The sequence below is a fragment of the Hemitrygon akajei genome, chromosome 17, assembly GCF_048418815.1.
Source record: "Hemitrygon akajei chromosome 17, sHemAka1.3, whole genome shotgun sequence".
Taxonomy (NCBI): domain Eukaryota; kingdom Metazoa; phylum Chordata; class Chondrichthyes; order Myliobatiformes; family Dasyatidae; genus Hemitrygon; species Hemitrygon akajei.
Window position 1 is genome coordinate 7,900,568 of NC_133140.1, and position 15,512 is coordinate 7,916,079.

At 37.2% G+C, this 15,512-nt stretch overlaps 1 protein-coding gene across 3 annotated transcripts in view; it reads right to left on the bottom strand.

The window, feature by feature from the left end:
* Positions 1-7,365: 7,365 nt before the first annotated feature.
* Positions 7,366-15,512, bottom strand: part of amfra (autocrine motility factor receptor a) — an 87,282-nt gene continuing 79,135 nt past the window's right edge. For all 3 annotated transcript variants that reach the window (XM_073069640.1, XM_073069638.1, XM_073069637.1), the window contains 2 exons: positions 11,959-12,140; positions 7,366-9,476 (listed from right to left, as the gene is read on the bottom strand). In XM_073069640.1, coding sequence (XP_072925741.1) covers positions 9,296-9,476; positions 11,959-12,140 — 363 coding nt within the window. In that variant the 3' untranslated portion in view covers positions 7,366-9,295. The remainder of the gene's footprint in view (positions 9,477-11,958; positions 12,141-15,512) is intronic.

Here is a 15,512-nt window from a genome sequence, read left to right on the forward strand (position 1 = left end):
GTCTCCCTCAGAGGAATAAACACTGGTGATTTGATTCAACTTTATTATCGGATGATGATTTTGTAAAATTTATTAAGGATCAGATAACCTTTTATTTTAACACTAATACATCACCTGAAGTGCCATCCCAGATTGTCTGGGATGCCATGAAAGCATATCTGAGGGGTCAAATAATCTCTTACACAGCAAATCTCAATAGAAGATCCCGTGCAGATCGATCAGACCTCATTAACCAGATTAAAGATTTGGATCAAATATATGCCCAAACTAAGAACCCTGAATTATACAAGAAGCGTGTTGAACTCCAAACTAAATTTAACCTTCTGTCCACTCAACCTGTCGAACGCCAACTTCTCGAAAGCAAGAGTCGCTTTTACATTCATGGGGATAAGTCTGGTAAATTCTTAGCCAATCAGCTGAGGCGTTCTAAAGCCAAACAACATATTACAAAGATCCGGAAGGAGAACGGAGACTTTACATCGGATCATTTAGAAATTAATGATGCGTTTAAAAATTTTTATTCTCGGCTTTATTCCTCTGAATCTCTGAATGACAATATCTCTGTTGATCAATTTTTACAGAATCTGAATATCCCCTCACTTTCATCCGATTTCAAAGCCAAACTCAATGTGCCTATATCATCAGAAGAAATATCTTTTGCAATTTCTGCACTGTCCTCAGGGAAATCTCCTGGACCTGATGGGTTCCCTGTAGAATTTTATAAATCATTCTCTTCACTTCTTTCTCCTCAGTTACTTCCAGTATTATCTGACTCGTTTAATTACGGCAAATTGCCACCCTCTTTCAATGAGGCATCTATTATTCTTCTTTTAAAAAAGGGCAAAGACCCAACAGAGTGTTCCTCATACAGGCCGATCTCTCTGCTCAACGTTGATGTAAAGATCTTAGCTAAAGTGTTGGCTCATAGATTAGAAACCGTTATTCCCTCCATTATCCCTGATGACCAAACAGGCTTTATTAAAAACCGTCTCCCTTTTTCTAACATTCGGCGTCTATTTAATATCTTTTACTCAGCTGCAACTGGGACTCCTGAATGTGTTATTTCCCTCGATGCGGAGAAAGCATTTGATCGTATAGAGTGGAACTACCTTTTTGCAGTCTTAGAAAAATTTGACCTCGGCCAAAGTTTCATCTCTTGGATCCAATTGCTGTACCAATGTCCTACTGCTTCTATTTTAACTAATTTTCAGAAATCCCAAGTATTTAATCTCAAACGTGGCACCCGTCAGGGATGCCCCTTAAGTCCCTTTCTCTTTGATTTGGCTATAGAACCTCTGGCGATAGCATTTCGAAACTGTCCTGAATTGACCGGGATTTGGAGAGGGGGTGTTGAGCATAAAGTTTCTCTCTATGCTGATGACTTATTACTCTTTCTCTCAAATCCATCTACATCCTTACCTCTAATGTTTTCACTTCTTGACCAGTTTAGCCAGATCTCTGGCTATAAACTTAATTTACATAAGAGTGAACTTTTCCCAATTAATAAAGAAGCACAAGAACTAATATTTCGTGATCTCCCTTTTAAAGTAGTCCATAATCAATTTACTTATCTTGGAATTACAGTCACAAGGAAGTTTAAAGATCTCTTTCGTGAAAACTTTGTCAATCTTTCATATGCTATAAAACAGAGTCTGGTACAATGGTCACCTCTATCTATGTCTTTGGTAGGTCATATTAATGTTGTTAAAATGTATGTTCTCCCCAAATTTTTATACTTATTTCAATCTATCCCAATTTTTATTCCTAAATCTTTTTTTGATTTCTTAGAATCTATTATTTTGTCATATCTGTGGCAGAATAAGCGCTCTAGAATTAATAAAATCCACCTCCAAAAATCTAAAAAAGAGGGTGGCCTGGCTTTACCTAACTTTCGCTTATATTATTGGGCAGCTAATATACGTTGTGCTACCTTCTGGTCTTTCTTCCACGGCCAACCCGAGTGCTCTAATTGGGTGGCAATGGAGTTGAGCTCCACTAAAGAATTATCTATCTCTGCACTTCTTGGCTCTGCACTCCCTAGTAGTCTGCCCAGATCAATAGCTAATCCTCTTGTTAGCCACACTTTGCGTATATGGGCTCAGTTCAGGAAATGCTCTGGTTTCCAGGGGTTTTCCGTTTCTATAAACTTTCATAACCTTCCTCTTGACTACGGTTTTTTTTCTTTTTTTTCTTCTTTACGGTCCCTTGCTTTCAGCTCCCTTTTTTTTTCTGGTAGTAGGCATTATTATCCTCTGTTGCTAAGTGTATTCACAGTCTGGGAGTTTGACTGTCCTGACTTATACTCTCTATATTGTGTTGTGGTCGGTCTGGAGATGTTTTTTTTCTTGTGTTGTGGGTCTTGGGGAGGACACTAAGCTTACTTGTCTTTAATTTAGGTGCTTTTTTGTTAAATTCTCTTCCTTTGTAGCATATTGTTATTGTATGCTTAATTTTGCACTGTATTAATGCTCCTCATTGGGATTTGGGGTTTTTAATTTGTAAAATGTTTTGAAAAACTAATTAAAAAATTTTTTTAAAAAGTCCCTGTCTATCTAAATACTTGTAGATCCTATCTCTTAGTACTCCTTCCAATAATTTACCTACTACCGACGTCAAATTTACCGGCCTATAATTTCCTGGACTACTTTTAGAGCCTTTTTTAAACAACGGAACAACATGAGCTATCCTCCAATCCTCCGGCACCTTACCCATAGACTAATGACATTTTAAATATATCTGCCAGGGCGCCTGCAATTTCAACACTAGCCTCCTTCAAGGTCCGAGGGAATACCCTGTCAGGTCCTGGGGATTTATCTACTCTGATTTGCCTCACTATAGCAAGCACCTCCTCCTCTTCAATCTGTATAGGTTCCATGACCTCACCACTTGTTTGCCTTAAAAGATCTCCCCCATTTCTTTTGGTTCCATACATAGCTGACCACTCTGATCTTCAAGAGGACCAATTTTATCCCTTACTATCCTTTTGCTCTTAACATACCTGTAGAAGTTCTTTGGATTAACCTTCACCTTGACTGCCAAAGCTACCTCGTGTCTTCTCTTAGCACTCCTGATTTCTTTAAGCATTTTTTTGCACATTTTATACTCCTCAAGTATCTTATTTGCTCCGTTTCATATACATGTCATTCATCTTTCTCTTCTTCATCAGTTTCAATATCCCTAGAGAACCAAGGTTTCTTATTCTTATTCACTTTACCTTTAATCCTGATAGGAACATACAAACTTTGCACTCTCAAAATTTCTCCTTTGAAGGCCTCCCACTTACCAACATCCTTGCCAGAGAACAACCTGTCCCAATCCATGCTTTTTAGATCTTTTCTCATTTCTTCAAAATTGACCTTTTTCCAGTTTAGAACCTCAACCCAAGGACCAGATCTATCTTTATCCACGATCAAGTTGAAACTAATGGTCTTATGATCACTGGAACCAAAGTGCTCCCCTACACACACTTCCATCACCTGTCCTAACTCATTTCCTAATAGGAGATCTAATACTGCACCCTCTCTAGTTGGTGCCTCTATATATTGATTTAGAAAACTTTCCTGAACACATTTTACAAACTCTAACTTGTCTAGATTTGCAGGGGGAGGGGAACCAGAGTGTTAGAGCAGATAGTGAGGTGGAGGAGGAGGATAAAGGTCATGCAAGGATTGCACGTATAGGCAGAAATCAAAGATTTGTACATGATAGAAGTGTTCTCAGGTGCATCTATTTCAATGCAAGGAGTATTGTAGGTAAGGCAGATGAGCTTAGGGCATGGATTGGCATGTGACATTATGCTATTAGTGAGACTTGGTTGCAGGAGCGGCAGGACTGGCAGCTTAATGTTCCGGGTTTCCGTTGTTTCAGACGTGATGGGGGGGGAGGTTGTAAGGGGGAGGAGTGGCATTACTAGTCATGGAAAATATCACAGCTGTGCGTAGACAGGACAGCTCAGAAGGCTTGTCTACAGAGGCCAAATGGGTGGAGCTGAGGAACAGGAATGGTGTGACCACACTAGGGTTGTATTATAGACCACCCAATAGTCAGAGAGAATTGGAGGAGCAAATCTGTAGAGCGATAGCAGACCGATGTAAGAAACGGAAAGTTGTAATAGTAGGGGATTTTAACTTTCCACATATTGACTGGGACTCCCACACTGTGAAAGGGCTAGATGGCTTGGAGTTTGTCAAATGTGTTCAGAAAAGTTTTCTAAATCCCTATATAGAGGTACCTACGAGAGAGGATGCAATACTTGATCTCCTATTAAGGAACCACAGTTCAGGAGATAGAAGTACATGTCGACGAACATTTTGGGTCCAGTGAACATAATGTCATTAGTTTCAAGTTAATTATGGATAAGGATAGGTCTGGTCCTCGAGCTGCGGTTCTAAATTGGAGAAGTGCCAATTTTGTGGAAATGAAAAAGGAACTAGGAAGAGTGGATTGGGATAAGTTGTTTACTGGCAAAGATGTGTTCAGTAAGTGGAAAGCCTTCAAAGGCGAAATTTTTAGAGTGCAGTGTTTGCATGTTCCTGCCATGATTAAAGGCAAAGTTAACAGGCATAGGGAACCTTGGTTTTCAAGGGATATTGGCGAACTGGTTAAGAAAAAGAGAGAGGTGTACAGCAGGTATAGGCAACAAGGAACAAATGAGGTACTTGCAGAGGATAGAAAATGTAAGAAAATACTTGAGGAAATCAGGAAGGCAAAAAGACATGAGGTTGCTTTGGCAGATAATGTGAAGGTAAACCCAAAGGGTTTCTACAAGTATCTTAAGAATAAAGGGATAGTAAGAACAAAATTGGTCCCCTGTAAGATCAGAGTGGTCATCTATGTGCGGAGCCTCACAAGATGGGGGAGATCTTAAACAGTTTTTTTGCATCAGTATTTACTCAGGAAACTGGCATAGCATATATGGAAGGAAGGGAAATAAGCAGTAGTGTCATGGAACATATAGAGATTAAAGAGGAGGAGGTGCTTGCTGCCTTACAGCAAATAAAGGTAGATAAATCCCCTGGGCCTGACGTGATATTTCCTCGGAACTTGAGAGAGACTAGTATAGAAATTGCAGGGGCCCAGGCAGAAATATTTACTATGTCTTTAGCCATGGGTGCAGTGCCGGAGGATTGTTTTTCCATGGTTTAAAAAAGGCTCCAAAAGTAAACCAGGTAATTACAGGCCAGTGAGCCTGACATCAGTAGTAGGTAAATTATTGGAAGATGTTCTCTTCTTCGTGGATTGTCACCTTGTCGTGGTGGAGAAGCTTGTGTGGTCCTGAGATCCCGAGAGTGATGCCGTCTGGAGCTATGCTCCTGGTAGGTAAGGTCGAGGGTGAGGACCCTGACAAAGAACAATCCAATCAAGACCTCAATGAAGTTACTTCGAACTCAATGGCTGTGAATGCAGATGAAGGCTGCAACAAATCCATCAGCTCCAATTGTTGTGGTTTCCATGCCATTGGAATCAGTTGGTTGATTTGTGAAGTATTGTGTGCTTCTTGGAGTGCAACATCAAGTACATGTTAAACAAATACATGCACAGGCGTCTTAGCTCTGTGATAGATCAATGGAACAAAGACCATCATCCTCGACGATGACGGAAGGTGTTCTGAGAGATTGGATATATAAGTATTTGGACAGCCAAGGTCTGATCGTGGATAGTCAGCATGGCTTTGTGCGTGGTAGATCATGTTTAGCGAATCTTGTATTGTTTTTTGAGGAGGTTACCAAGAAAGTAGATGAAGGAAAGGCTGTGGATGTTGTCTGCATGGACTTTAGTAAGGCCTTTGACAAAGACCAACATGGGAGGTTAGTTCAGACACTAAGTATCCATGGAGAGGTTGTAAACTGGATTCAAAATTGGCTGTGTGGGAGAAGACAGAGTGGTAGTGGATGATTGCTTCTCAGACTGGAGGCCTGTGACTAGTGGTGTGCCTCAGGGATCGGTGCTGGGTCCATTGTTATTTGTCATCTATATCAATGATCTGAATGATAATGTGGTAAATTGGATCAGCAAATTTGCTGATGATACAAAGATTGGAGGTGTAGTGGACAGTGAGGAAAGTTTTCAAAGCTTGCAGAGGGATCTGGACCAGCTGGAAAAATGAGCCAGAAAATGGCAGGTGGAATTTAATGCAGACAAGTGTGAGGTGCTGCATTTTGGAAGTACAAATCAAGGTAGGACATACAGAGTAAATGGTAGGGCACTGAGGAGTGTGGAGGAACAAAGGGATCTGGGAGTTCAGATACATAATTCCCTGAAAGTGGCGTCACAGGTAGACGGGGTTGTAAAGGCGGCTTTTGGCATCCTGGCATTCATAAATCAAAGTTTTGAGTATAGGAGTTGGGATGTTATGGTGAGGTTGTATAAGACATTGGTGAGGCCAAATTTGGAGTATTGTGTGCAGTTGTGGTCCATTAACTATAGGAAGGATATCAGTAAGATTGAAAGAGTGCAGAGATTTACTAGGATGTTGCCAGGTCTTCAGGAGTTGAGTCAAAGGGAAAGATTGAACAGGTTAGGACTTTATTCCTTGGAGCGTAGAAGAATGAGGGGGGATTTGATAGAGGTTTTACAAAATTATGAGGGGTATAGACAGAGCAAATGCGAGCAGACTCTTTCCACTTAGATTAGGAGAGATAAATACGAGAGGACATGGCTTTAGGGTGAAAGGGGAAAGGTTTAGGGGGAACTTCTTCACTCAGAGACTGGTGGGAGTGTGGAACGAGCTGCCATCTGAGGTGGTGAATGCAGGCTCACTCTCAAGTTTTAAGAATAAATTGGATAGATACATGGATGGGAGAGGTTTGGAGGGTTATGGACTGGGTGCAGGTCAGTGGGACTTGCGAAATTAAGTTTTGGTACAGACTAGAAGGGCCAAATGGCTTGTTTTCTGTGCTGTAGTATTCTATGGTATCACATTCAAGTTCAATTTAACACTCAATTTTACCAATACATTTCCAAGTAGATACATGACTGATATATCTTACTAGCACCATAAATATCCAATGGTAGCATCTCTTGTTCAATGGCACACAATTCAGCACTGTCCAGGAATCAAATTGGCCAGGATGGTACATTTTGGTTTAGACATTCCTGATATAATTAATATCTTCCACTTGAGGATTAAGTATCATGGTAAATCATTGCAGAGTTCTGAGTACATTCCGATCATTGGGTGAGAATGTGAATATCCCTATCAAAATTTTTGAAATAGGTACTGAATTGCATTACAGAAGAGTTTATATGTGGCTTTAAGTAATTCTCCAAGGGCAGGTTGGACAAGATCAATACATTTCTGCTGGAAGTTTACATGCAAAAGCCTGAGAAGTATACCAAAGGCAAAAAGGATTCTGACAATATTCATTTTGAGCAAACCAAAAATGCATTTTATTTAAATATTTGTAAAAAATGAAAAAGTGGTAATAGTGCTTAATATGCAAAACAAACTATAGTCAAATCCTCCCAGAATAAAGAATCACAAGGCATTTTACGAATTCCTACACATTCACTCATTCTTCAGTTTGGTACATTTAGGTTTCAACAGATTCTTCTTTAAAAGGAGTTCCTACTTCAATTTACAGCAGTTGAATTCTGAAAGTAAGAAAGGAACAATGTGCACTGATATTTGAAGATCTTCCCTCCCAAAATTTATCTACACAAGCTCAACAGTAAGCAGTTGCATTCCTGCCTAACCATTGTTTTGTGCAGAATCTGGAAGTAAAACTACTGTTCCTTTTAGTATGATGGAGAAAAATTACAATTAATTTCAAGTTTTATGTATTATTGGTTGCTAAACTAATTCACTAGAATGCTATTTCAATTATAAAGAAAAGAAACAGAAACTAGGATTTATTCTTTTATTTTCTCTTCCCAAAAAAGGTTCTGGAAAAAAGATATTGTCACTGCAGCAGTGATTGTGGTAAAACATCCAAACAATAGTCAAAACAGGAACTAACAAGTATTGTTTCATGTTGTTTTTCAGTATACAGTCACCTGTTATGTTACCCAACTGTAAACACTGAAATGCTCAGTACAACTTAGCTCAGTATTAGTTACTTGAAATAATGCATAAAATTGTAAAAATCAGCACATTCAGAAGTTAGGGAACAGAATATTAAATAAATCTGTAACTTGTATGTGGCCATTTCTAGACATTATGCTAAACAAATCATGCATAAAACACCATAGAGCTGGTAAAACATGTCTAACCACCTCAAAAAGTTTAAGAATTATGAATGGAGATTCTGACAGCCAAACTTTCTGGACACCAGATACATCCTGAAAGGACAGAATGCAGGCTCTCAAGGCCTTTCACATGTTACTTGTATATTAGACACAGTTCTTAAACTTTCATGTCAAACTGATGAGAAAAAATATTGTTATAGAAGGTGGTGCATTGCATGTGCTTACAGTAACAAGTTCTGAGAAGTGGGACTGAAATTGTTCAAACCTATTAAAACAGTTTTTGTCTTAAAATCTTAAATATGGAATGTCACTTTGTAACTTTCCATCACATCATTTCAAATCTCCACACTACTTTTCCAGAAGTAGCAGCAACCCATCAGGCAGCAAAATATCAATCCACTCTAATGCCAATTATAAAAGCTGAAACCACCATATCATACCTGACAAGAACTATTTGGAGATAATGAATGATGAGAGTACAATTCAGTTTACCTACAGCAATTTGAAACGAGACAATTAAGGATTCAAATAAAACTTAACAGAATTAAGTTAAGAATTACAGACTAGGAAGCCATTGAAGTAGCAAAGGCAATATAATATAAACTGGAAAAAAGGTAGAATGAGGGACTGGTGAGAAATGTGTAAAATTGTTTGGTTTCTTGTACAATGGAAAAAAAATATGACCAACATTACCATCAAGCAGCACTACACGGCAGCTTAGTTGACTAATCCTGAAAGAACCATCTTGCACTGCCCAATGAGTTCAAGAGAACTAGGTGGCCTTTCATAGTCCAACACAACAAACCTGTATACTGTGTATATTTCCTTTGAGTTTAGAAGTAGCTTCTGGACACTTGTAGCTATTTAAGTTTCTCTTTTGCAGGTATAAAGCCATTTATTGTTTCCACTAAGCTGTATATATATCAAAAAAAAAATCACCCATGCCACTTCCCACCCCAAATACTGTTAACGCTGGCTCCTTTCGTGCAGCTACAGTATATATGTGACAGTACAACACCCATCTCAATGGCTTGACTTTGCAGAGTGGTTTGGGATGATGCTTGTCCTGCTCTTACTGCTGCAAGCAAAGCAGAGGCAAACAAGCAATTCAGGAAGTGTCAAAATTCCAGGTTCTCAGTCTTGCATCATCAAAACCAGAGTTCTGCTGTTGTTGCAGGTGTCGTCGTTCGGCTTTGCGCCGTAAAGAAATACTGTTCGATGATGATCCAGAGGATGCGTCATCATTTGATAAACTGTCTGCTTCATTCTGGCTTCTACTTGCATATCGTCTGAGAGAGAATAAAATGTTCACATTGTTATAAACGTTCTTTTTTCATCTTTCCCTCCCTGTGAGTCCTTCCATACTGATAAACCACCTACTTAAGTACATATGGTTGTATCGGGGGTGTGTGCGTGTGTGCATGTGGGGAGTAGAGGAGGGTCAAGTGGCTCAAAGTGGTGGAGGGGGTTGATGTGGTCAAGGTTGGGTGAGAATGTAGCTTGATTGCATTGCTTGAACTGAATAGCATGCATGCATTTATGGAGAAGCTGCTTAGGTATAAAGGGGATGGAGTGTTACATCAATAGACTTAACAAAGAAAGTCCAAACTCCAATACCCTGCTCCCACTCTGATTAACCAAAAACAGTCAAAGCTTTCAAGTATATTTTTAATTGTAGACCCCACTTTCTGAAAAGAATTTTATTCAACAAAAGTAAATAAGGAAATTTAAAGCCCTGAGTGGGACAAACCTAGGTCCTGAGAATGTGACATTAATATTTACTGTCAGTATTTTCTTCTTTCCTCATATAAATTTTGGCAACTTCCTGATTTGGTATTTCCTCAAGATATCAGGCATGCAAATTCATGCCTCTAAAGGCCTGACAAATTATTCAAAATGCATGCCATTTTCTCATTCATTTTCTGTTGTGTTTAATGGGCCCTTCTCCCATCAGATGATACTAATGTTGATTTTGAAATCCTGTTTAACCCGATAGTTAAACATACTTTACATATATGGTTTCAATTTCGGAAATTTTTCGGGTTGACTCAATTCGTTTTAAATATTCCTATTGTGTCTAATTGCTTTTTCCATCCTTCAATTATAGATCAAGCTTTTTCGGCTTGGAAAACTAAGGGATTACTAAGATTTTCTGATTTATTTTTGGACAATTGTTTTATGTCTTTTGAGCAATTATCTAATAAATATAATTTGCCCAGATTTCATTTTTTTAGATATTTACAGATTAGGCATTTTTTAAGTACGGTACTTCCTACGTTTCCAAATTTTGTATCTTCAGATATTTTGGAGAGTTTGTTTGAATTAAACCCTTTTTAAAAAGGGCTTATATCAAAACTTTATAATATAATTATGAAGATATGTTCAGAGCCCCTTTATAAGACAAAAAAATGATTGGGAAAGAGAGCTTAATCTTATTATTCCTACTGAGAATTGGGATAGAATTCTTCAATTAGTTAATACATCATCTATATGTGCCAAATATTCATTAATACAATTTAAGGTCGCACATAGGGCCCATATGTCCAAGGATAAATTAGCTCATTTTTATTCTTATATAAATCCTATTTGTGATAGATGTCAATTTGAAATCGCGTCTTTAACTCATATGTTTTGGTCATGTCCGCTTTTGAAAAAATATTGGATATTTTTGATATTATCTCTGCGGTATTGAACATTGATTTACAACCCCATCCTATTACCGCAATTTTTGGTTTACCAATGATGGACTCACTTCATTTATCTTTTTCCGCCTGTCGAATGATTGCATTTCTCACTCTGATGGCTAGAAGATCTATTTTGTTGAATTGGAAGGAAATTAATCCTCCCACTGTATTTCATTGGTTTTCTCAAACTATATTATGTTTAAATTTAGAAAAAATTAGAAGTGGTGTATTCGATACTTCTATTAAATTTGAAAAGATATGGAGACCATTTATTCAATATTTTCATATGATGTAATATGACCCTGTTCCAAGCTTATTTGACTTTCCAGCTTTAATCTTATTTATGTTGAGAGGATCGGAGTTGACGACACTGATGATTATGTATTCTTGTGAGATATTATAAACAGCCCTTTTTTTTTCTTTTTCTAGTTTTTCTTTTTTTCTTTTTTTGCTTCTTTTTTCTTCTTTATTAGCTATTAGATTAGTAGTTTAGTTAATTTTGCAAACATTTTTTTTTCTTTTTCCTGTTTTTTTTATATCATATATTATGAAATACCTAGATTTACCTTGTTCATACATATACTGTATGGTTCATGTTTTGGGAAAACTGTAATACTGTAATCATTGCTTATGTATTCTTTCATGTGCAATGGGAATTTGTATGTTTGTAATCCCTTTATTAATATATCAATTGTATTTTGTTCATATTATTAATATTAATAAAAAGATTGAAAAAGAAAGAAAGAAATCCCGTTTATTACTTTATGTAGCTAACAGTTCTGTTAATTTTTACTGAAATATATGCAGTAACTTTGTCAAATAATTATAGTTTAGCATTTCTCAATCTTTTGTCAACCATATTCAAGGCTCTAAGCAATCTTTAGAGTTCAGAAATAAAATGCTACAAATCTGAAATACAACAAAAAACATCCACAAATAATCATCATCATAGGCAGTATTTGTGTAGAGTGAAACAAAATTAATGTTTAACTTAATAGTCTTTCATCAAAAATAGAAAGCCCAGTCTATTCATGCCCTATTGATGAATAGACCCTAAATGAAAGCTTTTTACCAATCCTCAGCATACCTCCGTGCTTGAAGAATTAATTCCTCTTTGCGCTGCACTAACATTTGTTGTCTCTCATCTGTTGACTTTGAAAAGCGACTTCCCCGTGCTTCAAAGTCCTCAGCTGGAAATTCGACTAGTGCAGTTCTGGTTCCAAATGTCTCTTCCAAACTGTGGGTAGGTTCAAGGGCTGGAGGCTCAGGCTGAAGATACAAAGGCATATTGTTTAGGCCTTTATACAGACTCGATAGGTACACTTTCTTAGAAACTCATACCTTTTAACTCAACACCTAATGTAGCAATTAATTTAAGTTTTAATTTACTCATTCCAGTATAAAGGAATATTAACAAGTTGGTTTTAAGTATTGTAATCTTTCTTGCATTACGAGATAAATAATCAGATTTGCAGTTACTTGTTAATCAAGATGCAAAGACTAGAGCATCTCCATCAAGGAATGAAAGAAATAAAAAGCGATCTATAAGAGTTAATGTAATCCTTCTGAAGGGTATCAATCTAATTTTACCAGTGATTTTCAGCCTTAAAGTGAATTACACTTTCTCATTTCATGGAACATGGTAATTTCTAAACTTTAAATTTAGACTTTAAACTTTAAACTTTAAATCAAATTAATTGAACTGCATTTGGATGATTTAATGAAAATAATCACAAACTTGAAAGAAAACAATCAAAAACCTGCCACTTTATAATGAACCTACGTAATTTATTACACCACCTAGAATTTGGGAACTGCAAAAGGAAAAATATTTTCATTGCCTTTTCCATAGAAAGTTAATATTTGCTGGTACTAAGTGGTGCCAGACTATGTGGCAACAGTTGCAGACTGCTCCCAGCACACCCTCGGGTGTGTTATTGTTAAAGCAAATGATGCATTCATTTCATAGTATGTTTCGCTGTACATGATAAATAAACTTGAATTTTCACTTGTAAATGAAACAGACTGTAAACTTTATATTTTTTTTTTAAATTTCATGAAACAAGCAACATTTCCAATTATTTAGAGATAAGACTGCTAAATGGAAAGATAGATTTATGAAACTAGCAGTTTAAAATATGAAGATAATAATAATGAAGTCACTGGGTCATAAAAAATATAAAGCAACAGGAAGAAATAGAACTATGATGAGAGCTGTAACTTGCCTCACGAGTGGCAATATTTTTGCATCTAACTTATCAAACACTTCTGCAAAAATCTCCAGAAGATTCAAAAAGTCTTCTGTATTCTTTAAAAAAAAACTTCAGCCTATTTAAATCTTCCTAATAGCATTAACCTCAATTCATGTCGAGTAACCTTCACAGAATACAAAACTTGGTCTAGTTAGGACGTTAACGTTTCTTCTTAATTTTTACCCATTGAGAAATGCAGCCAGTTGTCAGATTTTATTTCTCCCCTTTACAAACACCATAAACATTTAATAATTTGTGTGGCTGTGTTCCTAAATGCCACACCCACCAACACTTCTAATTGTATACCAGCATTACCGCCAAAACATAGCAACTTGCAAGACTATAATATGTTTTTTGTCTTTCTCAGGATTTGTCAAACCTACAGATTCTTTCCAATTTACTGTAATCTGCAGATTTCAAAATAAGCCAAGGACTAGTTTAAATTCCCAGCAGCAAATGTAGGACACCACATCCTTGCATTTGCCACTAAGTTACCAATACCTGCACTATTTTGAAACCAGTATATTGTTTGTTCTGTCTATTTCCTTTTAAATTCCTTATATTCCAATATACATAAGAGCACCATCCAGTACTCTGAAAGTCTTCTTGGTAACCCAAACATATTGTTTTTGGATTTTGGTAGCAGTCATGCGCCATCTATCACAGACATGCATAAATCCCAAATTTACTGGCTGAGCTTTGCCAGCAATGTTACAACTGTGCTCCATTGCTGGAGTGAACATGGTACACAAAGAACCTCTTGCATTTAAAACCTCCGATCCTGCAAGACTAAGGAACTTCACAGTTGTGATGACAAAGCCGAATATAAAGCAAATTTTTATTGGAAATATTAAAACACATGACAATTTCCCTTCCTTCATCCCAGTTTCACTCTGCCTCCTCCTCCATCTGCCTATCACCTCTCTCATGATTCTGCCTTCTTCTACTACATATAGTGCTTTCCCCTTACATTCCTTCTTCAACTTTCGTGCCTATCCCCTCCCCCACCCCTTGATCTTTCCTCTTATTGATTTTTCACCTGGCACCTACCAGCCTTCTCCTTCCCACCCTCCCCCCACCTTCTTTATAGAGCCCCTGCCCCATCCCTCTTCAGTCCTGACAAAGGGTCTCGGCCCGAAACACTGACTGTTCATTTCCATGGATGCTGCCTGACCTGCTGAGTTTCTCCAGCTTGTTGTACATATTGCTTTGACCCCAGCGTCTGCAGTGCACTTTGTGTTGACAATTTGAAAGTATGTTTTAATTGTTTTCTTTTTAAATTTTATTAAAAGACAAATTTGAATAATTTTTACTTTAAGTACTTCTGGACATCAGAAAGCGAAGCAATGAAGACACCGAACAGCCTTGGCAGGACAGGGTTTTGCTGATATTATTTTCACAATTACTTGTTCTGGCCCACATCACCAAATTACTAAATTTGAGGCTCTGGTATTGCTTCAGCTTCCAAGAGAATTCAGATAAATAAGCCATTTTGATCTGGAAACGGAAAGTTCAGGAGAATAGGAAACACCAGCAGTGAGTGAAGGCAGCAGGCCACTCAGCAAAGTCTGGGCCATTGTACCTATTGTACTATCCTCAACTATATTCTTACTCAAAGAATTTGTAGAGATTGATGAAAAGTTATGAATCCTTTCTGAGTATTCAGAAAGGCAACAAAAATAATGAACATTAACATTAACAAATGAACAAAAACATTAACCTATAATTCAGTGAGCAAGATTCACTCCAGCATTTAGTCTACATTCTCTGCATCCAGAAAAATAATCTTGCTGCCCAGCACTTTTGGATATTCAGAAACATAAACTTTGATAGTTTTGTCAGATAAATAGCTGGTGTTTCTGAAATGTCCAACATTCAAAACTATTTTCAATTGAAAGCAATGAAGTTTAACTTTGCCAATGTAAAAATCTCCAAAATAATTGGCATCACAGACCTACTCCAGGTAAAACTTTCTGTGGGTTCTCATGTAGGGAGAAATCCAAGTAAACTGGTACATTATCATGAAGAATTTACTGGCAACAACAGCTGAGAAAATTAGGCGCAAAATGAATTGGATCTTCCATGGTATTTGGCATCCAAATTCAGAAGTCACAAAGTCGTGCAAAGGCAGTGACAGAGACAGATTTCACAGAAATGGAAACAGGTAGGCTGCCATATCAACGATTAGTGGTTTGAAGTTCATCTTGGTCACACACAATAAGGGTATAAGCAGTCTGACTTAATTACTAGAGGAATATAGAGACTGAGAAATAGAAGTTTACTGTGGGGCCCAAAGAAGTATTTTTTCCAAATGTTTAGTTTGGGAAAATTTTGCACATACAGTATTAAATGTCACAATTCCTAAATGATGATTTAAAAATCTTAAAAT